Below are 27,999 nucleotides of genomic sequence, written 5' to 3' on the forward strand. Positions count from 1 at the left end.
AGATCTTTTATTGCCTACCAGTTGCAGCTACTGTCTCTTCAGGAACACAGCAAGGGATTTCTTCTCGGTGAGAAAGGAGAGCATCTTCGTGGCAGAGCCAGCCTAAGCCATGAAAACCGTGCAGCAGCTACAGATGTTTGGGGTCCTGCTGGTGCAGGCAGCAGCTTGGGGTGGGGGCAATAGGGTTTCTCAGTGAATTCACATTCCCACTGTCCCCATTCACTTGGAGGACATGGGGGATCTCTCTCTGTGTGTTTGAGATGATCATTTCGGAGTTGGTAACAAGCGCTTCCCTCCCAATGCTATGCAAGAAAGTAATGTCAGTAATCTCCACTCTAATTCCACCTCCTTTCGCACTCCCTTATTTAATGAACAGACAAACGCACTTGTGATAAGCCTTTTATTGCAACACCAGACAGAGAGATCTCCTCAGGAACAGACGATGATTTTGCGCTGGCCTTTTCAGCCAGCTGCTGTGCACCTGTCCCGTATGACCAGACACAGCGGGAGGCCGGTGGGGGGCTGATGCGGGACCAGTGGGGGACCAGGGGTCCGGTGGGGGACCAGTGGGGGTCCCTTCACCCTCTTCTACCGAGAAAAGCCGCCGAGGGGCTCCCCTGGCCGGTGCCCCCCCGGGGAAGGCAGCGCTGAGGCGGCGGCCTCCCGGCCCCTCAGCTTCCCGCCCTCACCTCAGGGCTCGCCTCAGGGGCGCCCTGAGGGGAGCGGGGCGAAGCTGGGGGGGCAGCGGGACCCTCGGCGGGCGGCAGAGGGCGCCCCGAATTCCGTCAGAGAGGGGCCGGGAGGAGCCTCCGGCTCGGCTCGGCCGAGGAGGGAGGGAGGGGAGGAGGAGGAGGCAGAGGAGGGAGCTGCCACGTCCTCTGCGCCGAGCGGCGCCAGCCCCCGCGCCTCACTCAGCCCCACGTGTGGCGGAGCGGGGAAGTTGCGGCGGGGAGCCCGGACTCTGCCCCTCTCTGGCCGCCCGTCCCTGCTCTCAGGAGGGCGCAGCTCCGAGTAAGGACTCGCGGCTGTCCCGGGGAGGAGGGGAGGGAAGGGAAGGGAGCGCTGAGGGGGGAGCGGTCGGGGCTCCGGGAGCCCGCTCCGGTCCCCCCTCCGGGGGGAGCCGCCGAACTGAGGGGCTCCGGGCCGGCCGGCTTCCCGAGGACTTTCGGGGGGCTCCGAGTGCTCCAGGGTGGTTAAAAACGGAAAGTTTTGAAGTGAGGGGAAGCAGGGAGCCGGCCCCGGGAAGGAGGGACCCGGCTGTGAGGCGCCGGGGGCGGCCCGGCCCCGCCGGTGTTGAACGGCGACCCTGCTGGGGGGATCCGTGAGGAAAATAGCTCTTGGAAATGAGGAAAAAAATCTCCTCAAAAGGCTCGAAACTTCTTCATCTGGCGTCTATTTCTTTAATTTCGCTTCCTCAGTCGCGAGGACGATCGTGTGTGAGGAAGGACCGAGACTTGTGTTTAAGCAGCCGACCGAGGGGGGAAGTAAGCTCAGGAAAGCATTAAAAGGTGACCCAGGGGAAAGAAAAATAAGATAATCCGTTCTGAATGCAAATATGCTGGTTTTACCTCTTTCTTAAGCGCAGTGAATTCATTTGTTCGTGTGTTGTCCCTGCCGTGTGCTGCTGTGAGTTCAATTTGTAGCTTTTTTCAGTTCCCTGTACAGTTGGGTACCTTAAAAAATAATTTACTTTCCGCTATGTTTCTAAAGCCGTTATGCTTCACACCTTTTAAGACGGTAGGGAAAATAAATGTTGTCATGTTATGGAGATTTACATTCTGTGGTCCTGCCCCAAATTTGTGTCAGGTTTTTGTGGGCTCGAGCGGTGCCCGGCTGTGTTGGGGCCTCCTGGGGATTTTCGTGATCCTCTCAATTTGGAAAACCTGATTGTGTGTTATTTTTAGGTCTGTTGAAATTGTCTCCTGTAAGTAAAACAAAAGTCTTGCAGAAATTCCCTGACACCCTATTAAAAAAAAAAAAGTTTCTAATTAGTGCATTTTTAATAACTTTTTCTCTCTCTTTTAACTGCCTTTAGTGGCCTATTTATACCACGCAGACCTCCTAGACTGAAGTTAAGAAGAAAGCAGGTTTTAGACTGTTCTTAAGCTTTGTAGTTAGAAATTTCACTTATCTTTGTCAGATAAATGAACAGCTCGTTGTTATAGCAATTTTAGTTGTAACTTTCCCGCATGATGTGCAGGAAATGTAGAAGGGACATTTACCAACAGGGATTTGGAGTGTGGTTGTCAAATACCCTTTATAATGTAGGAAATTCTAGGAACTACCTGTTTCTTTAGTGCTCTTTCCAGCAGGGACTTGCACAACTGTTATCTTCTGCTCCTCAAGAGGGTTTTGGCGAAGCTGTTGACTGCAAATGCAGAGTGATATAGAAAAGCATGGACAGCACTGATACATACAGAGGTAAAAATGAGCCATTTACAGAGCTCTGGGCATCTTCAGAGGCTGCCAGAGTGGCTGTCAGAAAGCCCTGTTTCTATGGAGTCCTTAGTAGAACACCCTCCTGGGGTGCGACCATTGCTCGCAGGCCAACAGGACCGTCCCTGTTTTGCCCCACGAGAGGGTGAGAGGTAACGGGCACAAACTGAAGCACGGGAGGTTCTGGCTCAATATGAGGGGGCACTTCTTTACTGTGAGGGTGACAGAGCAATGGCACAGGGTGCCCAGAGAGATTGTGGAGCCTCCTCCTCTGGAGATACCCAAAACCTGCCCGGATGCCATCCTGTGCAGTGTGCTCTAGGTGACCCTGCTTGGCAGGGGGTTGGACTGGGTGATCTCCAGAGGTCCCTTCCAACCTCGGCCATTCTGTCGCTCTGTGACTGACTTGCCTGAGACAAGATCTTAGCAGTGGCAGCGTGTCTGTGGAAGAGCACCTGGGCTGTGAGGTGATCCCAGAGCACTGGGCTTGAGCGGAGGTTGCGCTGTGTGAGGCAGCTGCCCTCAGTCACATTCCTAACTGCTCTTTTGGAGGAGTGCACAGCAACAGGTGAGAGAGTAGACAATCTCCTGGTCACTGCCTTATCAGTATGCTAGCAAAATAATATATATATACTTAAACTAATCATGTTTTTCCATGCATTAAATAGGCAGTAAAGTGCTTTTGCATATCTATACAATATACATACTAATTAGGTGGTATGAGCTATCTTACGGGATGGTCGATTGACTACACAGTAAATCTTTTCGCTGTGGCACTTAACGGGTAAGGTAACAGTTTATTTGTTAATTTTTGTTACAAATTTTCCTTCTCCGTAGTCTTTCTCCCTTGCGTGTTACTTTGAAGCCCAACAAGACTTGGCCTGGTGCTGTGTGCATTACCTAGAAGCAGTGCTGTAGAGAAGCTGGAAAGGGAGAGTTTTCTCCAGGAAGAGTCGCAGGAGACCTGCCCTGGTTCAGCAGGTAGCAGTGCTGTCATGGGGACTGCACTTAAAGGAAGATTAATTTATCTTTTACAGTGGTATCAGGGCTTGAGAGAACTGAGCACGAATTCTCTCTGCTGAATTGGCTGGGTTTGCTTTTACTCTTACAGCTGTGTGTCCCAGCTACTCCCAAAGAGTCTGAGCTCTTTGAGAATGGATCTGGCATTTCTTGATTCAGCTATAAGGTCTGTGTGCTCCGGAGCAAAATGATCTGTCTGTCTCCCTGCTAGACTCTCCATGCACTGCAGGAAGTATCTGTGGATTCATTGATGTCCTGTTGTCCCATAGCAATTTGTGTTGCGTGTAGATCTGAGCTGCTCTTTTTTTTTTTTTTTTTTTGTGATAGTTGTTTGATTTCTCACAGCACGGAAAGACTTCTGTAATATCTGGCAAAGAGATCTTGGCTGTTGTCTTCTCAGGAGGTCTCCTGATGTTAATTGCTGTACAGGGCCACCAAGGCAACAGCAGGGCTGCTCTGTAAGACCACAAGTTCTTTAACCAGATGACATTTTTTATCACAAAATAAGGCATTCTGAGGGGCCTCCCTGATCGTGATTTTGTGTGTCCATCCCCCCACCTCACCCCGCAACTATTATTATTATTATTTGAATAACCATTGCAATATCAGCTTTCTTGTAAGTGCTCAGTAAAGCTGAGAAGTTACCTTCCTTTCAGCCCATATGGGAGGGAGTTACGTTGACAGATGTGAGCTCTGTGAGGATTTGCTGAGCTCTTAATCCTGTTTGTGGCTAATAGGCCACGCTAATGTGGAAGGGCATCTCTTCCAGTGTATAAAGGTCTTAAGTGCTGCTACCTTAGGGAAAGGTGCTGTTAAAATCCTGGAATTGTCTTAGCAGTAGTGGCAGTCCCAGAGGCTGTTGGTGTAAACCTCTGCAACAGTGCAGGCCTCCACCCATACTTTTTTTTTTTTGTGAGAGAGAATTTTACTTGTTAAGACAAAGCCTGAAATAATTGCTGTAGGCAATAGAGGAAGGAGGATCTGCACACTGGATGTGGCAGACAGCCAGAGACTGGATATTTGTGAGCCCTTTAGGCACACGTGTATCTTGAGGGGATGAGAATGTGTGACAATATTCTCTTTGTTGTCTTTTGCCCTACCCCTGGTTTGGTCTCAGGGTTTTTTATTCTTCTCCATCCTGCTTCTTTGATTTCTTGTACAGTGTTTTTAGTTGCAAAGAAGTTGGTCGCTTCTTTCTCCCTTTAGAAGGTGAGCTCTTTGCTTTTAGATGTCAACGTGACTGGAAGTTTCTGGCCACTTGTTATCATTAGAAATCTTGGAGAATTTCTCGAAGCATAGGGCATGCTCTGATTGAATTGTTCTGTGTTAAAGTTCTGAAGGGCTAAGCGTAATTTTAAGTATATTAGCAACTTGGCAGAAACTTCTCTGCCTGGTCCATCAGTATTCCGGTCAAAACCTAATCTAAATAAATACTCTGCACTGATAGGATGTTCCCTGCAGTTCCGTGTGAGTGCAGAAGACACCGCTGTCTGCCCTGTGTAATTATTGCGTGCTGTTAAAGCACCTTTATTGGGGTCAAAGGAGTTCTGTGTAGTTAACTAGCGATACTCCTAGGGGCTGAAAGGCTTTCAAGCAAAGTAACCTGTTCCTTGTTGCTAATTTGCAATATAAAAGATGTGCAAGATAATGAGTGGCTTTAGTTCTCTGCTAAAACCAAATGGTTGGTGAAACCAGGACTACATGTATACATGGAAGACTGAGAGTGATTTGTGACGCTGCCTTGCAATATGCGAGAAGCTCATTTTTTTTGGTTTCTCTTGAATAGAGGTAGCTAACAGTGCCAAAAATACCTTTATTTTTGCCTTTATATCAAGCACTCGCTATAACAGCTGCAAGGGAAGGCTTCTGTGACCATAATGTATTCCTTCTCTAACCGGCTTATAAAAATTGGACAAAATAATAGGGAGACTCAGTGAAAGTGTCAATCTTGAGGAACTCTGCTTTTCTTTAAACAGGTGGTAATGATTATGCTGGGCTTTTCTCCATCCTTCACGGCTGCCTGTGGACTTCCTGAGGTGAAGGGGTTTAAAAAAGGGCTCTGCATGCAGGTTAGAGTGAGTGGGCTCTGGCCCACTCAGGTGGGTATTGGCTGCTAGAAAATTATGGCAGAAGGTGAGGAGACAAAAGCCCAAGGTTTTGTGAAGTGGCCAGACACGCAGTGGAAGAAATGCTGAAACTCATTATCAGACTCATCAGTGCCTGGGAGCCGGGCTGGAACGTGAACCCGTGACTGTCGCCTTAAGCCCTAGTGCCAGCTAGCCTCTTCTCTGCTCCCTTTCACAATTTTCATTTTATCTCCTGTTTGGATTGCACACGTTTGCCATTAGACCTTTTCTAATGATCCTTTTCTTTGCACTCCAGTTATCTCTGTATTTCTTCCCTTTTTACCCCCAGCTGTTTTTTGTCACTTTGTCTAATATTTTTAGTCATATCGTTAGATTTTTTTTTTTCCCCTCCCTCTGTGTCTCCCTCCCACAATGTTGTTTACATTGGTTCTTCCTTTACTTTCTTCTTCTTATATTTTTCCCCTTTTAACTCTCATCCTTAGAGGAACCAGTTTTACTTTTGGAGACCAGCCCTTTTGTATTGATTGCCAGCTGCTTTTATTGAAACTAATTTGCATTCTCTGCTCTCATTGTGCTAGACAGAGGACTAGTGATTTTGCGTAGAGCTCTTTCCCCAAAGGCTTTGCTCAGAAATTGTCTCAGTATTTCACAAAAAGAGTGGAAAATAAAGAGCAACATCAGTGCAAAAGCTGCTTCTGCCTAAACAAATGTGTTTGTGCCTTTGTCACATGAAGAGCAGAAATGTGGCCGGCCCTGCTGCGGGCACGAGTAACTTCTCCAGGCTGAAGTGAGCTGGTGGCGTGGAGGAGTGCAGGATGCTGGGGCGTTGGATTTACTTACGTGGGCACCCCTTGGACTTGGCACTAGCAAACCCTTAGAAAGCTCTTAAAAAAATTAATAAGACCCTTAAAAACAAGACTCTTAAGAGGTGGACCCTTAAAAATATTGATGGACCCTCAAAAATAAGACCTTTAAAACCCTTAAAGCTCTTAACAAAGTATTAAGAGTGCAAATATACTGTGGTTAAAGAGCTGAAGAGCTATGGCTGCAGGATGGTATAATTGGGGGAAAAAATTAAGCAGGTTAGGGTGGGCTTTAACACTCTAGGTAGCACCTGCCTTCAGTTAGGCTCTGTGATAAGGTCTAAGGGCCTTTAATAAGGCTCCGTGAGCCTTGTATTGCTACCTATAAAACCCTCGTGTTCAGCCCATCTTGATGTGGGCCTTTGTACCGTGTTAGAGGTATTAGATAATCATGCCTTGGATGTACCAAACCTCAGGGTGTATTCATCTTGTTCTCAGACTGCTTTCTATTTATAAATTGGTCTCACTGCCTTTTCACCGTTATGTCTTTTTTTTTTTTTTTGACACCTTGGCTTTGTATACTCAGAGAGCGGTTCTCTGACCATGATATGGTGCTTCGTACCAGGCCTGGAGAAGAGGCGTGCTGTATAAATGCGTTATTAAAACTCACTGAAGCTCTTTGCCTCTAAAAAAAAGTTCATTTCCTAGCTTGTCTGCCTACTAGTCGTTAGATGGCTGTAGCATCTTTCGCTTTGTGTAGCGGCTTTGTGTCGTGAAAGACTTTGTGCTTGGTTTTGCCACCCAAGTAAAAGGATGACAGAAATAAGGAATGGTTCAGATGAAGCTGCGGGATGCAGCTTTTAGGTATAAAAGGGCACCATCAAACATAGCTTGGTGCATGGCTCTTGCCATACGAAGAACACGGAAGATCCCAGAGACTCTTCTTAGATCTTACTTGTGCCAGTATTAAGTACGGCTCTTATCCCCCAGCTGTGCCACAAAAAGGCTCGGGGAATACGTGTGTAGTTGGTCATTTTTATGACCTTAGGTCTGCCTAGAGACCTTTGCACTTACTGTACCGGGTCTCTCCACAACCCCAGCCCACCTGGCACTGCAGTGCCACCTCCCTAGCAGTGGGAAAGCACGTTGCTAAACTTCAGGGTAGTTTAGGACAGAAACTGCAGATCTTAAATGGCTGGAGGGGGTTAGGTGGCGACGCTGCATAGCACTACAAAAACAGGTTTACTGAACTGACACTTTAAAGGAGTGGCCTGTAGCTGCAGTGTTATGATCTGTGAGGTGTGTTTGAAGGCGCGGAGTTATTTGTGCGGAAGGGCCTTAGCCTGGAGGAAGGGGGTGCAGGTCAACATCTTGCCTAAACATCTCGGTTTGGGGCTGCTTCTCAGGAGCCTGGATGCAGAACTGGGATTATTTCAGTCTGCAGACCGAGCCTTAGCCAGCTTCCCTCCATTGTTCAAATCTTTCCCACAGTGGTAAGAGAAACATTTGACAGGATAGAAAACACTGTCTGTAAAAGTAAGATTTGCCCTGAAATCTGATTGCCTTGAACTACTTCTAAGCGTTTTATATGTTTAAAAATTGGAACTGGCTTACTCTTTTTTCTGTTGCTTATTTAGCATGTTGTTTATTCTGTTGTTTATTTAGCATGTTAACTCATATGGTACCTTCTAGCAGAAACACTTCTGCCTTTTTTTCTCCCTTAATGACTTAAGTTGGGGAAAAGGGACAGAAAGATTTGAATACAAGCATTTTATTTTTTGTCCATGTCTTCCAGCTATAGAACTGCCTTCCTGAGTGGGAGAATCAGAGAGTGAGACCTTTCTGTTCTGTGTCCAGAGTAAAACGCGGAAGCCAGCAGTAGCAGTTGGAGTGAGAACCCATTTGACTTTTTGGACCCTTGCCCTTGTTAATAACAGGATGGGTTATTGCTATTGAAAGCGGTGTGATTTTTTTTTTGTTTGTTTTAAAGAAAGGTATTAAATTTATTGCGTGTTAAAGGGGGAGCAGGGGTTGTTTCAAACACCCAAAGAAACCTGTAGGAATAAATCTTTGCAGGAAATTTAGTAACGGGCTGAAATATTCGAGTCGGTCTGTATTTATTAACATGAAGTTCCTCCCGGGCTAATTATCCCCCTCCCAACACCGACAGCATGTAGCTCTACAGTGCCTTGCAGACAGACCTCCACTTCTGTCTACGCTCCTAAATAATTAGATAGGAGTTGGATCTTGTCTGTAAGCCACCTAGCTTTGTTATTTCAGTACTCAATTTAAAAAGCAGCGCTGAGAGACTGGCCTTTTTAGCTTAGGCACAACACCTCTCTAATGAACTGCTGCAGCTTTTGAACTGGAGCTGGTTTGCATCGGATCTTCTCTGAACAGGAGTGAGGAGATTTGGGACCAGACGTTCCTCACGGCTGGTAAGTTTGGGAAGCTGCTAGGTGGTGTTTGTGTCCCTTCCTCATCTGCTGTTCTTGCTCCTGAGGTGCCCAGCTGCCGATGGGTAGGTACCCATGCACTTGATGCGTACATTTTTAATGCCTGGATGCGTTTTCTTGGCAAAGATTGGTTTTCCAATGTCTCTCTTGCATCAGTGAAAAGAACCCAGTGGCCACTAAAGCTTTTCTACTTCATGCACTTTGCCCTTTTCAATCACTTTGTGGTTTTGCAAGGGTACAGTCCTGGATATTTTACAAATCCTGTGTTGCTGAGCTAAATGACATTTAAAAATAATTTATTTATTTATTGAGAGAAAGGTGTGTGCTTTGATGATAAATGTGTGTTTTTCTCTGTATAACTTTATCTTTGCTCTGTGCCACGTGATCGTGAAGGAGAAATTCAGCACGAAGAGGTCTTCTGACAGGTTTTGGCCTTAGCAGCCCTCAGAAGCACAGGAGAGAAGGAGAGGAAGAATTAAGAGGAAGAGTTGCAGTGTGCAGAGTCTGAAGAATTACCATCAGTATTTCCAGTCCCTGTTTCATGTGCTGTAAGGAGAAAGTTGACTGAGGATGAAATCAGAGAGCTAGATAAGGCCCTACAAGCAGCAGAAGCTTTCTGGGCTGTGCTCAATCTTCTAAAATACAGTTTAAGAAACAGCCAAAAAAATGTGTTTTCCAGGGGCTGAAAAGATTTCTAGGTGGTGATTCCTGTTCATCTGTAAGCTTCAAATGCATTTGATAATCCCCATAAAATGTGATTCAAAACTATTTTTAAGCTTAACCTTATTTTAATTAAAAAGAGGCATCATGGCAGGATATTCCACATTGCATGTTTGCTGAACCACATATGCTAGCTAGATAAATGACAGGAAATTTTGCTCTCTGCTGTTTATTTGCTGCTGTCTTTTGTGCCAAATTTTAGTTGTTGCAGGGTTGTTTTCTTTGGGAATTGAATGGGGATGCATTTTTCGCTGAATATCTTCATTCTGTGAACGTTTTCATTTGTCGTGTGAAAATAATACGATGCAGCGGTACCAAAAATAAAGAAAAGTTAGGTTGTAGGCATGAATTGTATTGTCACCTACTTTTTTCAAGTAATAATTTCAGTAAAGGCTGAAGTTTTGTTAGTCTTGGGGAGATACAGTTGCTTTCCAAAATAAATATTATTTATGGAAGTTTCTTTCAAGTTATCTACGGGACAGTGAACACACAAGGTGGGGGGTGTGTGATGTTTCCTTTGGAACATACCTTTTCCAAATATATTTTTAAAGGCTGCTAATCTGTTTCCTGCCTGGGAAACCAAGGAAGTCAAGGCGAGAAGGAGGGTACGGCCATAGCTGTTACTTGAGTGCTGTGGCGTTTCTATGACTTCCATCTCCTGCGCAGTTACGGGCTCTGCAGGAAAGGGATATGCAACTTGTGCTGAAAACTTTCAGGTTTCCTATTTTTACGAGCACGCTGGTTTCTGGCCGAGCCACTTCACTTTGGCTGCTGGCCCTTCTCATCTTCCACTGCCCTAGGAGCTTCGTGGTCTCCACAGGTCCTCGCCACCCTGGGTAGTTAAAGATCTCCTCCCTCCAGCCTCACGCTACCAGCAGCGTAGCAGCATCAGCTATGTGCCAGTCCCTCTGAATTCTGCTGCCGGTAATGTTTCTTGTGAATAAAGTGTTGCTGTTACAGAATTCCAGGGAGCCCTGAATATAAATGTATCAATTATGTGTCAACACAACAGCATCTGTCGTTGAAATTGGGTATCATTTATTTGGCATCAGCATAGCGAAGATTTGGCTGGCAGCCAGGGTAAAATATTCCAGCAGAAAAAGCTGCAACGGGAGCCATCTCCGAAGTAATTCTCTGAAATTCAGGTGCTCTAACATCATCTCTTAATAAATTCTTAGACATTAGGGACCTTAAGCAAAAAGCTTTTCAGGTTTCAATTCATATCTGGTTTTATTTCTCTTTCATGTTCAATTATTTTTTTGTTCTTGCTTTCTGAAGAGATGCAGACAAGGTGCTGGGATGTATACATCCTGCGATCTGAGATCCTTTTTTGACTTTGCATTTCATATTCCAACACTTGTTTCTATAAAAATTCCAAGCGAATGCAGTCGGTGATAGCTGCTTTGGGGAAACTTTGCTTAACTGTGAAAGAGGCAAGGCTTTTACGATAGGAGAGTTAGAAATGATATCTTTCCCCCTCAAAGATTAGTAATTGTTTTTTTTTCTTTTTAACTTGTTCTCTCTAATCTTGCTTGCTTTTTCTTAGACCTTACCTAACTAAGTTTCATGTTCCCAGAGAAGTGAGTGAGTCAGAAAGGTAAATTCAGAAAGTTAGGAAACCCCCAAGTCTGTTAGACACCCTGTTTGTCGTGGATGCACTTGCTGTGGTTCAGTAAGCACTTTAGGGCACCTGCGAGAAATCAGAAAGAGATCACTTTGCTTTTATGGAGGATTCTTATCGTACTCGAAGGAGGTAAAGAAGCAACTCTTCTGTTGAATGGAATAGCTTGTAATGGCCAGCTGTTTGGTTCTGATGTAACTATCTTTGAAAAAAAGAATATAGGAAGCTCCGATTTGTCAAGCAGAAAATGTGTCAGAAAGATTTGGAGGTCATATAATGCATCCGCATTCCTACCTCGTTTCTTTTAACTGGCTAGGCTCCAAACAGTCTCTGTCCCCTCACCAAATTAATGATATTCGCTTGTGTGCTGAGGAATCTCCTTTCTAGGAAAGTGTTAAGAACAATGCAGAGATAAAAGTAGTTGGCAGAAAATATGCATTGGGTTTTCAGTGCTGGAAGAAAGGCTTGTAGAATAAAGATGAGCTTTTTTTTTTTTCTTTTCTTTTTCATTTTTTCCATGAGGTTTGAAGTCCTGTGAAGTTCAGTTTCTCTCAGAGGGGGGAGAACACCGAAAGGGAGGGACGTCTATGGTAGTCTCTGCATTTTAATTGACTTAGTTTCTGTTTGGATAGAAAAGAAATAGTAAATTTGGATTAACTCTTAACTTTGTCCTGTCACAAGAAATCACAAGCCTGGAGTTAAGTAATGAAACCTCTTTAGGAAAATCGATGCTGCCTTATCCAAGCTCAATTTATTCAAGAGGTCAGCTCTGCTGCTGCCCTGGCAAAGCCTGAATGTAATGATTAACCTCTTTGTGACCGGTCACCTGACTGCTGCCTTTCCATGCGGTGTTTACGGAAGCATAAGCCGAGATGATAATGGAATGCTGCAGCAGAATTGTATGAGCTATCTGGGGGAAAATCTGTTTCCAAATCCTATATGCTGCATGCATCAGCCCCGGTGAAAGCGAGAGAAGCCCGCTCAGAAATCCGATTAGCCGTCTGCTCTCCAGATGAGTTAAAATCGCTGTCCAACGTGGTTAGCAGGGAATCCAACCGGCGGCTCGGCTGGTAACAGTGCTGTCGCCTCGTATGGAGAGGTGAGGGCGTTCGTTTCAGCCACGTCGAGTGCCAAAGTGATACCCTGTAATAAATTTTAAAATCCTCTACGGAGCTGAACCCGGCACTGCCTTGTTCTGTTGCGTTGCCCTTCCATTCAGCAGATATCCTTGTGAGAGCTTGCAGAAGTGTCAGGTAAGCAGCGCCATTCGAGAGGAGGGAGAGCGTGCTTTGTGTGAGAGCAGCACGGAAAAGTGCAGCGTGAGGTCCAAGGTTCAAAGCAGAGTGGTGTCAAATGGTAGACGGTGTGCTTGCTGCAGCTGTGATCGTCTCCGTGACTTTCTGCAGCTTAAAACAAATCCGTAGTTCTTGTATTTACTTCCCAAAATTCTAGTTCAGAAGTAGCTTTAGTTAATGAAATAGCCCGTAAAGTGTAAGTTGTTTTTCTGTTAAAACGGAGAGTATCAAGAAGAGTCATTCTAATGCCAGCTGTACCTGCCTCCCTCAACCAGGGATCTGCAGCTATGCTATGCAGCTATGCATAGCATAGCTATGCATATGCAGCTATGCAGCTATACGCAGATGCTCGTGTCCAGGGAGAGACCTGCCTGAAACCTGTGGGTAGCAACTGAGACAGGTTACCAGACTGGAAATGAACTCCTTTTGCTTCCTTCATCTTCAGTTCTTCCCACACGTGCATAGTCCTGTATCTTTTGAAAGTATCTTCTCTTGGTAGTTGTTGCTTCCCATCGGTGTTTGATTATCTTCTGTCTTCCACTTGAGGGAGAGGAATTTGGAGTGCCTTGATTCTTTTTTGGTTAAGAGCTGTACGCTTTTTAACTCTTGAGTTCCATCACGTTATTGTGAGCTTTGCCAGTGCTAAGTTAGTTTGTGCTTCGTTCTAAGCTTGCTCTGCTGAAATACGTGAATCCTGTGTCCGTTCTGCCCAGACGTTTACGAGCAATGCTGACTTGTTGCTACCATCTCCAGTTGTCTGAAAGCTGGTGTATTCCCTTGGCTTAATTTAGCACATTTGGGTGCTGGGTTGGTGGTTAGCAAGAAGCCCTGCTAAACCACTGCCTGGTTCTCCGACCAGATGTTTGGTTTATTTATCTCTGTGCCGAACATCCGTCACTTTTCTCGGTCTCTCTTCTTCCTCCCAGTTCAGGTTAGTTTGTTTGAGGGAAATCGCGTTTTCCTTTTCCGTGTTACTGGAAATTCAAATGACAAAATGTCCCATCTTCACTCTTAGGAGCTGAGAAGTGCTATTTTGAAGTGCCCTCATATTAAATTTTGGGGCCTCTGAATCTCCTTTTGTCACTGCAGCTCTCGTACCGAGGCAGCGCAGCTTTTACCTTGAGGACCAGCCTGCGTGGAGCAGTTTGCAAAGACAGTTCAGTACGTATCAAGTCAGCCCTGGAACCTTACACAAGCCGGTCTCCATCCACTTACCTCAAGGAAAACTGAGATGATTAATATTTATATAAAAGCTTTCATGTTTCCACAGTGAAACTGTCTCACTCTCAAAAGAAAAGGTGGCTTTTCCCCTGGCGACTTGGTGTGAAAACGCTTGCAAAGGCTTTCAGCAGCGCTGCATCCGAGGCAGGCATCAGCAGAAAAAACTAAGGTCGTCTTTAATTTGGTATTTCATTTCGTGAAATTGCCTACTCTGAGAGAAATAAAACATTTACATGTATATTAACCAATGTTTGCCAGCTCCTGGAATAAAGCCAGTTCTCTCAGGGCCAAACAAACACTGAGTGAATGAGTAATAATCTGCCATTGTCACTCCTAATTTATGGATGGGCTGATAGAGCAATGTTTGCCATTTTAACTTGTCCTATTTGCTTGAAAGGCTAAAAATCGTGATTAGCTATCAGCCTGGAATTGTGGAGGATCTACAGCATGCCCGTTTATAGCTGATTTCCTGAATGTAGCTGGTGCAAAACTGCCAAACCTCGCCGTGTGATAAGAAGTAGCTGTGGAAGGGGATGAGAACACGGGAAGGTTACAGGAGTTTGGGGACAGTAATTTGGAAGCTGCAGGGAGAGGCTGAAAAATATGTAACAGTGCCTCTTAAATGACCTGCAAGGTCCCCGTGCCTCGTTTATTTTTTGAGGAAGTCTGTGTTATCTCTTTCATGGTGGTACAGAGTTAAAAATCTGTGGATTCCTGAGATAATGGTTATACTGAGTTTGTATGGTTAAGAAGTAAGAACGAGAAGGAGAGCGCCACACTGAGTACTTTACAGAGATGTTTTATTGCGTCTCTGAGCCTTTTTATTTGCTTAATTTTTCAAGAAATGCAGTAAAAAAAGTTTTGAAAACTTCATTTTACACATTTTTGTGTGGTTTTCTAAGCTAACAGCAATCTTTGCAAGATTGGGATGATTAAAAACAGCAACAAGATTTTTTTTATTTTTATTTTTTGGTTGAGAAAGCTGCATGTTTTTTAAAGGGAGTGCTTAAAATCCTTCCCCTCTGAGGCCCACATTAAATACTGCAGAGAGGCAAGTAGCACAGCATCCCTCTGGAGGAGGATCTGAGGCATAAAGAGTCACTCCTGGGACGAAATTCTCCTCGGGCTGTCCTGTGAATTTGTCTGCGAGATCCCTTGGCAGGCTGCGGAGGAGCCTGCAACACCGCCCCTAAACGCATCGGCGGGAGCTGGAGGAGAATTCCAGACCTCACAGGACAGCTGCCCCGGGAAAATCCACAGTGCGGAGATGAGAACGATAACTGCTGTCCCTCTTTAATGACCTGGATCCCGTCCACATCTTTTATTTAATTTCCTTACAGCTTTTTCTTCCGCGTGCTGTTTGGAAGCAGTGGAAGCTGACCCAGCAGAGGCACCTGGGGCTGGGGCTCCCCCTGAAAGGTCAGACCCGGGGCTTAACCCTGCCCTGCAGAGCCTGAGCTGCCTCTTGGAGGTCACGGGTGCTTTGAGGAGGCAGGAAACTAATATATCTCTGATTTGAGAGGTCAAATTACACGGGATCCAAGGCCTGTGTCTGCAGGGTGGTGAGCAGGCTCCTTCCAACAGCCATTCCCTGCACACCCACGGTTCCCAAACCGCCCACGGGCCCTACAGATGTAAATTGTTGCAGGTTCAGGGGAAAACCTGAAGTGATTTGCTTGCTGAATTCCTGCCCTTGCATTTAACCAGAAGATACCCTACCAAACGTGGCTGAGGTGAGCGAGGAAACAAAGCGAGCTGCATTTTCGAGAGCAGGTCAGTTGGATGTTGATGAAAATGAGAAGAAAAAAGACAAGCACTCTCAAAACAAAACCAAAACCCAACAACAAAACCCACAAATCCAACAGCCTGGAGGAGTTTCTTGAAGTTGCTCCAAAACAGGGAACTCTTGAGATTAATCTGCATCAATCCATAGGAAGAAAGAAAGATGCCTACTCAGGTCTCAGCAGCAGCAGGTGCCCGCAGTATTATAAATAGAAAGCAACACAAATTGTGGTGCTTATTCAATTTGCCTTTATGATGCTTTGAAGAGTTGTAATGGAACAGAAAAACTACTGCAGGAGCTGGCTTAGGAGGGTGGCTTAAATAGCTGTGCTGCCAAAGAAACCAGAACATAAGCTAGAATAACGGGTAGGCTTGTTCAGGAGAGGTTATCTAGCAGCAATTTGTCCCGACCAAGGAGAGGGTGACTGAGAGCTTTGGAGGGATGTGATCGAACAGTAGAGGGCTTAATTTGTTGGACGGTTTTAGTATGGTATCGAGTTTTAATGTATTTTCCAGGAGATTGCACCGTAATCCTTTCTAGAGCTTACGCTTCTCAAGTTTTTCCTTGTTTCCCTTTCCCCTAGCTGACCAAAATTAATTCTGTGGGAAACGTTCACGCTTGGGAAACGGACTGGTTCAGGATGTTTGCTGCCTTTTTGGATAAGGCTTTGGTGAGGGTTATATGTCATCCAGCATTTCTAAAGCTACTGAAACCCTGTAGGGTCTCCACAGTGAGGTGGCTGAGCTAAGAAAGTAAACCAGCTCAGAGCAGCAGGCTCGGCTGACAGAGAAGCCATTAAAAATGAATCAAAACCTGCTTTTTTTTTTTTTTTCCTTTAATGAGATGCTCAAATTGATTTAATTTAACAGGGAGCATACTAGGAAATTGCAGCGTGGGAAAATCGGACTGCATGTTTGGGAGCCGTGAGCTGGCCTGCGCGAGATGCTGGATCCTGCTGCTCCCGGGGGGGATGAGATGTGCTGTGGGACGGTGTCGCAGATCTCCTTGGGTCCTACACCCTCTAAAGCAGCTGGTGTGCCACACTAACCCCTTGAAATGATTTAGCTGTGGTTAGCAATTGTGGAACGGGACTGCCTTGGGAAAGTTCGGCTCAGCGGGGAATGAAGCCAGGACGCTGCGCTGGGTGCGTCGGCGGTGACTTTGAGAGCACTGAGAACACAGCAGAGTACTTGAAAAACAACCCAGGCAGAAAGGAATAGATGTGAAGGGAGCAAATAAATACTGTTACATAGGGAATATCGTGTTTTGGTCTGGGTAAGTGCTTTAGAAGATCCCTCGTAATTTCTGGTGGCTGAATTCTGGTGTTGAATCAATAGCTGCTTGCTGAGCACCGAGAGGAACTTGCGAGGCCCCCTCCTTTGACCACCTGTACTTGCTTGTAACGGACTTCCATTATACACACAGCTCCACGCCGTTTGCTTCTGTCTTGAGCGTCTGGAGCAGATGGAAAGCCCTGGCAGAGGGCACATCCAAAGGTGGTGCCAGAGCCACTGCTGCAGAACTGCCGAGGCCAAACCAGGCTTGTGTCTGGGGGATGGCTCAGCTGGGAAACTCCTTTTGCTTCCAGCGTGCAAAACTTTTTATTCATCCATCTCTTAATTTTTTTTTTTATTTTTTTTTAGGTCTTAATTAAACTTTCTGCATTGAAATTAGTTTACATTAATGTCACACTGTCTTATTATGTGCAAATTGACAGACACTAACAGGGATTTGATCAGCGTAATCCAGCTGTATGTAATTATGTGCCTTCTCCTTAAATAATTGCAAGCAGAGTCTATCAATCATGGCAGGGGAGCCTGCTGCTTTATTATAATGTGGGATTGTTTAGTGAAATGCAATAAGGCTTCAGGTTTAAGCCGGGAAGTAAACAGAATGAGACTTTAATGAGAGCACTGGTAGGAAGACAAAACTCCCCACCCATCCTGTGTTGCAAGTCTCAGTTCTTACCTTCCCTTCCCCCCAAAGGTGTCCTGATTGCACTGTTGTCGCAATGTTTGAGCGCGTTGCTGTAATTTGAAAGGAGTCTGGGGAAACCGCAGGTTTCTGGCTGTCAGAGGAGTTCCAGCCTCACCAGTGGTGCTGTTCTAATGCAAGGTGGGTTTTGTTTCACTCACTGATAACTCAATTACCCGGATCAAACAAGGGAGCGCAGAAGGCGGCGGAGGTGGAAATGAACTCAGCCACGCCACAGCAAAGCAAAACGCTGTGAGACGCTTGCCCTGCTTGGGAAACAAGTGGCTGAGGGAGGCTCCTTTCCTGCGGAGATGGGAAAGAGGTTCCTCTATCACACACGCTCACCTCAACGACTGTATTTGGGTTGACTTCTGTGTTAGTTCCTCTGTCCTGTCATGCAGCCCTCCCCTGGCATGTGCACAAGAAGGGAGAGACAGGCACGGTGCCAGCAGTCTTTCCTCAGCCTCCTACTGAAAAACCAGCTGTGCCAAGAAAAGCTTGAAAAACCAGAACTTCAAACAAGCCCTGAAGCGGGTGAGTTTGAGATCAGAACCCCTTGTTCGACTGCATCCAGTTCCAGGACACTCCATAAATTGGCAAGCTTCGCTGTCAGGGCAGTGCTGTCCGTTTTCCCCTGCAGGACTGGCTCGGGAGGCTTTCAGGAGCCCAGATACACATCAGTTTTGATTTCTGTTATTGTGGAGAGTTCCATAACTTGAGCCAGAAGAGGGAGATTTCCCTTTGTGCCTTCCAAGGAGGCTGTTTCACAAGAAATCTGAGCATTCACAGATTGTCTTGTGGTCAGGAAGCACACATGTTGTTTCTAGATGTTGTCCTGGTGTCTCGGGAGCTGTTTCTCAGCTTTCCTCTTCTGTTGGTCAGTCTCCATCGTTCCAGCAGCCCCGCTGCCACCTCAAGCTCATCCCTTGCCTTTGGGTTTTTGTGGTTTTAGGCTCCGCAATCCATTCTTGCTGTGGGCACGGATTTTTTTCCCTGCCAAGCTTTAGTCGGGACTGAACTTTCAGTGCCAAAGTTTTAATGACAGCAGAGTTATAATGAAAAGCAGTGACAGTCCCTCAACTCTCGTGTTTGCATTACAAAACCCTAACGTCAGCCTTCAGACTTGCAGGCATTGTGCCTTGCTCGTGTCTTAGGGATCTGCTTCAAACATATTTGCAGCGATGCCGTCTCACGGAGTGACTTTGTTGGGAAGCCGGTAGTTTGAACTGGAGGAGTGCCAACCAGAACGCACGTGCTGGAACATAAAAAATGAGAATTTCCCGTTTAGGATGTAGAGTTTCCCATCACCGGCTCAGAGGATGAGTGCTGCTGGGGCGGCAGCTCAGTTTGTGGAGCTGAGGTAGCCGGGACAGCCCAGGGCTCGGTGGGCTGCTGGCCCTGGTGCAGTTGTAGTGGAAAACAAAACATCATTTTCATGCCGTACTCCTTTTGCTGCACAGAGGCCAAACGCTCGGAGTTAATCTGGGAAAGCAGCACATGAATTTTAAGGAATTTGACACCGGTGGCTATTGTGTTTATTTAACGTGGCTATTTAGAAACAGTTTGAATTTCTGTAAACGCAGTGGAAAGATAAATGTTTCGTGTCCGCCGGATTTTTGTCAGGAACAGCTGAGAAAGCTAGTTTTCAAGAAAACGGCTGAGCAAACACATGATGTGAAGTCATATGCTAGGTGTTGTGGTTTGCTGCCCTTCTGTGCAAGATCATCTGTGGCTGCAGATGTGGAGAATGGCAAGCTTTTTTCTTCCAGCCCTGCCTTGGGAACTGAAATCGTGCAGAGACAGAAATTACACGTTTGTTTTCCTCGTGTTTTCAGTAAATATTATTCCCACTTTGTCATTGGACTGCCTCTTGCAGAAGCTGTCTTGATACCGATTCTTTATCTACAAGGAAAAATCTTGGTTATTTGTCCCCCTGTTCGGAGAGCAGAAGGACTTGCCTTTTTATTTTTCACTCAGTTCTCTGCTGTGTCTTTGCCGTATTCAGGGCAGGTTGGGTTGCTCTGCACTGGATGTCTGTGCCTAAAATACCAGCACCTCGTCTCTCTTTAACAACACCTTCCCAGACGCAGAAATCCGTGGCTTTTTGTTTCTAATATAGATTACTCGCTGCCTCCAAGTCCTCGGAATTGTGAAAATCGTATTGAAACAGCTGTTTGTTTTGACGGCCTTGCACTCCCTGACTTCCTGGCAGTACTCAGTGATGGCTTTCATTTTCCAAATGCTGCGAGTAGTTTGGAGACTCTCAAAGCTACGTTTGCAGTAAATGTGATGTTGCAGTAATGACGGGTCAATTCAGATTTAGGTCGGTAATTTGGCAAAAAAAAAAAAGGAAAAAGAAGAAGTAAAAACAACCACCACCAAAAAACTCACCCCCCAACTTTCACTAAAAAATAATGCTAAACCGACTTCAAGCAGCATTTTAATAATTCCATATTGTTATGTGCGTAATTAAAAGCTTTTGCCCTCGAAGAAGGGGTTGTTTTGATTTGTTAATCCTGATTCTTTGCTGCAGTGAAATAGGCTGAGGTAGATTCTTACGGTATTAAGGATCGGCTTCACGCCGTGGTGCGAAAATCCATTTTTCACAGAGCCAAAATTTTTCTCTTAATGCTTTTCCTCACTTTTAGCACTCCGAAATCATGACAGATAGCGTCACTGAAACATGAAGATTTCAGTTTTAGCACTGCAAGTATTGTCTTCAGCTACTCGCCAGCTCCGCCTCGTAACTTCTGCCTGGAAGCAGTGGGCATGGTGACCCAGAGCATCTGATAGCGCAGGAGCCAAAGTTACCCGTATCGCGGTGAGCTCTTCCCACACTCCTTCCTCACTCAGTTGCCTTTGTTTCAGTAGGGGGACAGCTCGTGCAAATTAAAAGTTTATTTTTTTGAGCAGATAATGGTTGTTTCTCCATGTTAATGGTCCCCCAGAGCTGCGCGTCAGGGCCAGAAGGAACTGTACTGCAACTGGAATTATTCGCTCCATCGCGAGGCTGCTTTTGTGTTGCTGGAAGTGGGTTTGGGGGAGGAGGGAGGGAGGGTGTGATGGGGATTAAAGCGTTATGTTAATCTTCTGGGCAGGCCCGCTCTTTAGGGTTCAGCTGTTTCAGTCAAATTGACAGATCTCTGCTCTCTCCATCTCCGTCACCCACACAAAGGGTTGCATAGAACATTTTGCTCCTTTGGAGCTCATCAAATAACAAAGGTTTTGAAACTTATCATTTTACACTTAGTGTTTTAGAAGTAGCATGATTGTGCTTGGATGTGGTTGGGAATATAGCTGGACAGTAAGTGCTACGGTTGGATAAAAACTGTTAGAATCGTGCTTTTTTCTTTTTTTCTTTTTTTTTTTTTTTTTCCCCTCAGAGTCAGGTTTGCAGCAGCGTGAGGTGCCTGGTGTTGGACAAAAAACGCAGGAGCAGTTTTGGCTTGTGACTGCAGGAGCTGGGTGTTAGCAGGTCTGAGTTCTTCTGCAAGTCCCGCAGGGCACCCAGGTCGTCTGAAGGAATGAAGGGAAGATGCAAGGGTTTTCACTTTTCTCTTACACCTGTGAAAACCGAAGCACAAGAAAAACAAGTGGCGGAGCTGGACCTTGGCCTGGCTGGTCGGAGAGGCTGCGTGCAGACCCGAGGTCTCTGAAGACCCCATCCAGAGCTCTGTGCACATGTGTTGCTCTTCGGAAAGCTGTCCTGAGCTCCTGCTGAAATACTTTTTAAAATTCCTATTTAGCTGCATCTCTTAAGCTGGCCAAATCACATTAGAAATTGGTGACCTTGCCGGTGTTGTCGTAGCAATGGCCAGACCTGAGAGCTGCAGGAAAGCCAATCCCCTGGCCAAAATGTGGTATTTCACCTCGAGGTGAAATCAGCTGTGGAGTAAATCTGTGCTCCATGGGGTAGTCTAAAGCAAACCTTTCTTTTATTAAATTTTACCTGGGGCTTGTATAACAATGTCACACACAGTTCAATCATTAAAAAAAAATAAATCATCTGTGTGGTTTCAGAGGCAGGAAATAAAGTGGGGTCTAAGCAGCAGCTAGACGTTAACGAAGGCGGAACTGTGGTGCTGTTATTTCTGCCAAGTTGCTGGCCACAGGCACCCTGTGGTGGCCAGTCCCCGTGTCACATTTCCTTCATCTCTGTCAGGAGCTGCCACCTCCTCGTGGTGGTGGCCTCTTTCCATCTTTCCATCCTTGGGGCTCTGCTCCTGTTCCAGCCTGTAGGGCACTGCAGTGCCCTGAAGTTGCAAGTCTGGTTACAGAAAAAAGGAATAAGGCGATAGGTTTGTGGGTTTGGGTTCTTCCTCTTGACTTACTTTTGGTTCTGATGTATTCTAGTGACTGGGAACTACTGGTTTTAGGGGCTTTTTGACGCTGCAGTAAGGCGAAGAGCATTGTCTGCTTACATATCTTGTGTTCTTTTTCCCTCCCGTTGGCAAGCAATTTGAATACAGCGTGTCCTCCTGGTCTCCTGTTCTGTTGTTTGTTTGTTTGTAATGGCTCAGTAACATACGTGGCCCTAGGGGAAAATTTAAATCATAAAAATTAATTCTTGTTGGGTTGTTTGTTTGAATTTCAAGACGACTCGCCATCCCAGAAATGTTACAGTGTCGGGAGCAGGATCCTGGGGCCAGGTTAATCCAAAGTGGCTCACAAACGCTTGTAATTCTGGATTTGGAGAGAAATTATTCAGCTTAATGTGGTTAATACATTCATGCTGTAACAGCAGCGATAATAAGTTCCTCAGATGTCTAGACGTGTGATTACACTAAGAGCAGATAAACGAAATCTTTTGTGCATGTTGCTTGTAGGAGGAGATCCAGAAGTGCAGTACTCAGCGGGCACCCGCGCAGCCGGAGTCGGCTCTGCCTTTCCTGGCGCCCGGGAGCAGCCATGTGAGGAGCTTCTACCTGCAGATCGCTAATGGCCAGGGTTAATTTTACAACAAAAGGAGGCAGCGGATTGCCAGAAATTCAGGTTGGAAGATTGTTGATGTGTTTTGAAGGCTGTCAGTCCCCGTAGGTGTTACTACAGCCTCGCCCCTGCTTAACCACATTTGAGTTGCCTTAAGGTGTTGCCAGATGCTTCAGCATCGGTGTGAGTAACTTCAGCAAGCCTACTGATTTGTGCTCTTAGGCGTTGAGGTTAGCTCTGCAAACCAGTTCAGAGCAATTTAACCCAGAAATTAGAATGAAGAACATTTTTACATGTAAAAAGCAGTTTGGATGATGGGCAGAGAGGAGCGTAATCGCACTGGCTAGACTTTGAGCCAGGACAGGAAAGTTGTGAGTTGTTATTACGCTGAAGAACAACATTTTAAGGTATGTCCTCACTGGCTTGAACTTTCCATGTTTTGTTCTGCTTGAAACCTTAGTTTTTCAGGGTCAAGTTGGAGCACTGCAGTGTCAGAGAGAAGAGGCAGCCTCTGAAATGGATGTTCCAAACAGCTACACCCTGTCACTGCTTGCCATTCATAAAAGGAAGGTGAAGTTAAAGACAGGCTGTTGTGGACTGCAGATGTTCCACTTCTACTGGACTCTGTTAATCTTTTCTGTTGGTATTCCTGCAAATGTCCCAGCTGGAGGAGTCACTGACCAGCAAAAGCAGTAGCTGACCCAGTTTGGTGTTCATTTCCAGCATCGGAGGTGCTTGGGCTGGGTTGAGCAGTTCCTAGAAATGGGAGGCAGCCTCAGGGGGATGCATACAGCGTGTGACAGCACTTGGAGTAGAAAGAAGACTCTCAGCTTCTGTTTGAGGAGAAAAGGCAAGTTTCCAGCTCTCCTGCAGAGTGAGTACGCTGGTCACTGAGCTTGGAAATGAGTTTGCACAAGACTGGAGTACACCGAAGCCATCGCTTTCTCATCACCCTTCTGAGAGCAGCTTGATCTGAGACACAGGCAGTGCTAACTAGATTATTAATTACAGGCATCCTGATGCTATATTATCTCCTTCCACTCCTTGTCCAAGTTTGGCCTTTCCAGTGGGCAAGCGGGACAATTAGTGGCCAGTGAAGCCCATGTGTGGCTAGTGAGAGGCCTGGAAGTGGATAAGGACGGCTGCGGCCCTTACTCTGCTTGCACAACACGGGCCACAAAATTTTGTCTTATGCAGCTGAACATCAGTTTTTAAGCACTGCTCTGCACCAGCAGGAATACACCTGCACGTACATGTACAATGTCCTGGACCTTTCCTGTGGGTGAATTCTCCTGCAGAAACCACACAGGCTTCTAGAGGCAGCAGGAGCCTGGCAGCAGCTTGCAGAGCCTGGCTGATTCATTTCTGTGGTTTAGGTAGGATGAACCCCGAGGCTCATCTGGCTAAAAACTGTAGGCTGGTTTCTGCACAAGGCCATCTCTGCTGGTAGCAAAGCCAAGTAGCCCGGTCTACTGGAAGCGTGTTTGAAGATCGATGCCAGATTCCCAAACTGGAGAGCATCAGCTTGCGACTCAAGTGGTGCTGACATTTGCAGGAAGGCTTTATGTTCCAAGCCATCAGATGCTAGCTAGTGTATGTAATTAACTTGGTATCATTTTGCTTCACAATGAAATATTCAAAAGAGACTTGATGTTTCTAATGTCTGGGTAGCAAGTGATGCTGTGTAGAGCAAGGCATACGTTTATTGTTTGAGAGCTTGGTTTCATGGCAACTCCTGTTTGTTACTATGTTACGCAGAAAGTCCCAAAGGATTTCACTGTCCATCACTTCTTAGGTCTTGTGAGTAATCCAGACACAAAACCCACTGACATGCACTAACAGTAGAGACAGAAAACAATATGAAAATACGTGAAACGCATCTCTAGTTATCCCAGGGGATAAACGTAAAGCTCTGTTTTGCATAGTAGTTTCTCCAGAGTTCGGTAACAAAGCTTGTGACCAGAGTAGGAGGAAAATGGAAACTGGAGGAGAAAAACAGAGATTTGTTTTTCCCCAGAGGAAATCTAAGAATAAGTTGGAGAAGTGATTAACAAAACAACAACAACAACAAAAAAACCAGCTTCCCCCCAAAACACAGTTTGCAGAAGTTGCAATACCAAAGACTTTCTCCTGAGTCAATAAGAGAGATGAGGATTTGACGAAAGGAACAGGTAACGTTTAGAAATCAGGTAGTCCTATTTGATTAAACAGACTGGAACAGGGTGTGGTGTATTTGCTCCATCCCTTTCCTATTTGCCTCCTTGCTGTGAAGTTCACTGACCGCTTCTGGTCTCTAAATACGTTCTGCATTTCAACTCTAGTGCTGCAGCTGGCGGAAGGAAGACTTTCTAAGACTTGAACTTTGTCTCCTCTTTTGAGAATCACCCCAGCCACCCAAATTTCCCTTTTATGCTTTATCAACACTGACGGGAACTGTTTGCCTTGGAAGCCAGGTTGAATTTACGGAGTTTAAGATCAGAAGAAGCTGGCAAGGCGTGCACGTGGGATGCTGAAGGAGCAACCCCAGCTGCCCATGGGTCCTTCACACTGGGCTTGTTCCTCTGGATGGCACCCAGGGAGGACCTCGTACAGACAGACAGACAGACATACAGACCTGCTGGTTTGCTGGTGGGTTCCCAACGCCACAGGATTGTTCTGCTAGTCTGGTCGCCTCCGTGGCTTTGGGTTGGTGGAGTTGTTCCGCATTGTACCCGAATGATGACCTGATGATGAAACATCTCGCCAACCTAACCGACTGGATGAGATTCACAACAGGCAGCTTGCTGTTAGGAGAAGGGATGAAAGAAAGGATGAAAGCCCTTCTGCAGCTGCACCTAGCTGATAGGTGGGGATTCTTGTTTTGGACGTGGGCATTTTAGTCTGGTTTTGCTTCTGTCGTCAGCCTGACGAACAGGGTTGAGTGATAACACCAGCAGGAAGAATCTCACTTTCAGTGAAAACCACTTTTTTTTTCTTTTTTTTTTTAAGGCAGTCATAAGACAACTTGTAATGTTGACCAAGATGACGCATCGAGAAGAAATCGTGCCCGTGGTGAACTGCGAGCGCGTTGCAGCTTTGCTTGTTGCCGTGTGCTCACCACCTGCAGCAGCACGCTAACATCGGGTTTATATTGCGATAGAAAAAAAGAGAGAAAGGAAAGAGGCAGTTGCAGTCACCCACTAATTTCTTCAAAAGTTTAATTCCCGGTATGTTGAGTGATGGGAAACCATCAGTTCCTATTCAGTTGAACCGAAAGTTAACTGCACAGCAGCAGTAACTGTTCCACCCCCAATTTGTGCTCAGATACAAGTGGCCTGCATGCAGCGGCGGCAGCGGGGACATGGCAAAGAGGAACAGAGCCAGCCGGCGGGCCCTCTCCCTCCCCCAGCCCAGGCACTGAGTTACACAGCTGCAGGCAGTGTCGGGGGAGAGAAAAACTTCCCTGCGCCCTTGGGTTTGGGAATACAAGCACCTCCTAATGCTCCTTCTTTCAGGAAGGCTTCACATGGTGCGGTGTTTTTGTTAATCCTGCCTGAGAGATCCTTCTGCTTTGCTAAACCAGTGCGGTTGATGCTCCAGAGCAACTAGCTTATTAATGACTGCTTCTCTAAGACAGCGATTTGTCAGCAGGCTGATTAGCACTTAGGATGTGTTTTTTTTTTTTTTTTTCCTCCATAGAAAAATGACAGCTGTAATGAGAATGACAGCACTGAGTCATGTTATGGTTTAGGCTATGTTCTGTAAATTAAGCAGCTCTTTCCCCACGTTCCTTCCTGTTAGAGTACCCTTTATTCCCATAAATACCAGGTGTGGATGATAAATGCTTAATGCTTTTCCTTATGACAGGCTGCGTGCTTGCCCTTCCTGGTTCTGCAGATTTGTCGGGAGCCACAGACCTTTGGTTGGGAGCCTGCTGCTCTTACAAGACGGGGCAGCTGGTGCTCTGTGTTGACGCAAGACTAATTCATATTATTTTCATTAAGTCTTTAGCTGTGTTATCTTGTTTGCCTGGGAGGATAAAATGTATGGTGCTGGGCTTTGTTTCCAGCTTAATACAGGGCAAGTGCAGTGCTCCTGAGCGAATGGACACACCATGACAAACTGCTGTAGTTTATCATGGGGAAAGTGTTGCTGGACATTGAGGTCCTGGAGCGTGTCCAGAGAAGGGCTACGAAGCTGGTGAAGGGCCTGGAGCACAAGTCCTGTGAGGAGCAGCTGAGGGAACTGGGGGTGTTTGGTCTGGAGAAGAGGAGGCTCAGGGGAGACCTCATTGCTCTCTACAGCTACCTGAAAGGAAGTGGTGGGGAGTTGGGGATCAGCCTCTTCTCACAGGTGACTAGTGATAGGACTAGAGGGAATGGCATCAAGTTGTGCCAGGGGAGGTTCAGGTTGGAAATGAGGAGACATTTCTTCTCAGAAGGAGCAGTCAGGCCTTGGGACGGGTTGCCCAGGGAGGTGTCACCGTCCCTGGGGGTGTTCAAGGAGAGGTTGGACGTGGTGCTTAGGGACGTGGTTTGGTGGGTGACATTGGTGGTAGGGGGATGGTTGGACCAGATGATCTTGGAGGTCTTTCCCAACCTTCATGTTTCTATGATTCTATGATGAAGTGAACGAACACACTGCAATTCAATTTCATTGAGAAAAGCTGAGTGAGTTGATGCCAGTTAGGGAAAAGCTTTACCAAGTGAGGCTGGAAATAGTTTTAATAACTGTATTATATATATAGATTTTGCTCAAAAGACTTGCATTTTTCCCCCTTCTCTTGCAGTTTGTTGCACAGCCATCCGTTTGAAGGAGACGGAATATTTCAGCCCCTTGCTTCGAGAGACCTTGGCCCGTCTTCTGCAGCTCAACTCCCCTCACTCCTCCGCTTTGGCAACCAAAAGATCCTCAGGGGAAAATGAGGCAGCTAAGAGGAAAGCCCAAAAAAGAGACCTCCAAAGACAAAAAGGAGAGGAAACAGGCGATGCAAGAGGCCCGGCAACAGATCACCACTGTAGTGCTTCCCACGCTGGCCATCGTAGTACTGCTGATTGTGGTGTTTGTTTATGTAGCAACTCGTCCAAATACGACTGAATGATGCGGCGCTTCGGACTTTCTACCTTTGGGGTATTAATGCTTTTATCAAGAGCCAAAAGAAACTCTCTGCCACTCCTGATACTTTACAAAAGAACTTGCTGGTGTCTTCGGTCTTTTCTCTTGGTTAGGGTTCCACAGCTTCTCTTTAGGAATGTAACATAAAACGTATTTGTGAATGTGCCAGTACGTTTTATGGTCCAGTTCATGTGCCTTTCAGACTTTTAAAATGGTGTTTTTCTGAAATCTGTTTGAAGTTCTATATTGTAAAAGGAAATTCTGTTCTGCTATAAATTTGTAAAAAAATCAGCTTTCAGCTTTTATCACTGTTATGGAAAATGTTGCTCCCATGAGCTCCTGTCTGTCTATTTCAGAACTTCCAAAGAAGTACATTTCTTCTTTGTACTTAATGTCATATGAAATGCTTTGATTCAGAAAGGATATATTTATTTTTTGAATAAAAGAGAGAAGTCTTACTTGGAATGTTATTTTGCAAAAAAAAAATGTGGCTTAATTGTGAAAGCCTATACTGTGTAATAATTTTTTCATTAAACACTATATAGTTCACTCAAAAAAAA

At 45.8% G+C, this 27,999-nt stretch overlaps 1 protein-coding gene across 16 annotated transcripts; it reads left to right on the top strand.

Annotated features, from left to right (window-relative positions):
- Positions 1–804: 804 nt before the first annotated feature.
- Positions 805–27,999, top strand: SMCO4 (single-pass membrane protein with coiled-coil domains 4). 16 transcript variants are annotated; one of them, XR_007709306.1, is made up of 7 exons: positions 832–1,011; positions 20,065–20,237; positions 20,800–21,064; positions 22,243–24,516; positions 24,667–25,190; positions 25,334–25,551; positions 27,114–27,999. XR_007709306.1 is itself a non-coding variant. In XM_035542605.2 (4 exons), the coding sequence occupies exon 4, from the start codon at positions 27,246–27,248 to the stop codon at positions 27,423–27,425; it is 180 nt and encodes a 59-aa protein (XP_035398498.1). In that variant the 5' UTR covers positions 836–1,011; positions 20,065–25,190; positions 25,334–25,551; positions 27,114–27,245; the 3' UTR covers positions 27,426–27,999. The 16 variants fall into 16 exon arrangements, 4 of the variants coding, with proteins under 4 accessions (XP_035398498.1, XP_050572430.1, XP_035398499.1 ...); XR_007709307.1 differs by having other exon boundaries at positions 22,243–22,408; positions 22,806–25,190; XR_007709305.1 differs by having other exon boundaries at positions 20,800–24,516.

Source organism: Cygnus atratus, chromosome 1 (genome assembly GCF_013377495.2).
Source record: "Cygnus atratus isolate AKBS03 ecotype Queensland, Australia chromosome 1, CAtr_DNAZoo_HiC_assembly, whole genome shotgun sequence".
NCBI classification, from domain to species: Eukaryota; Metazoa; Chordata; class Aves; order Anseriformes; family Anatidae; genus Cygnus; species Cygnus atratus.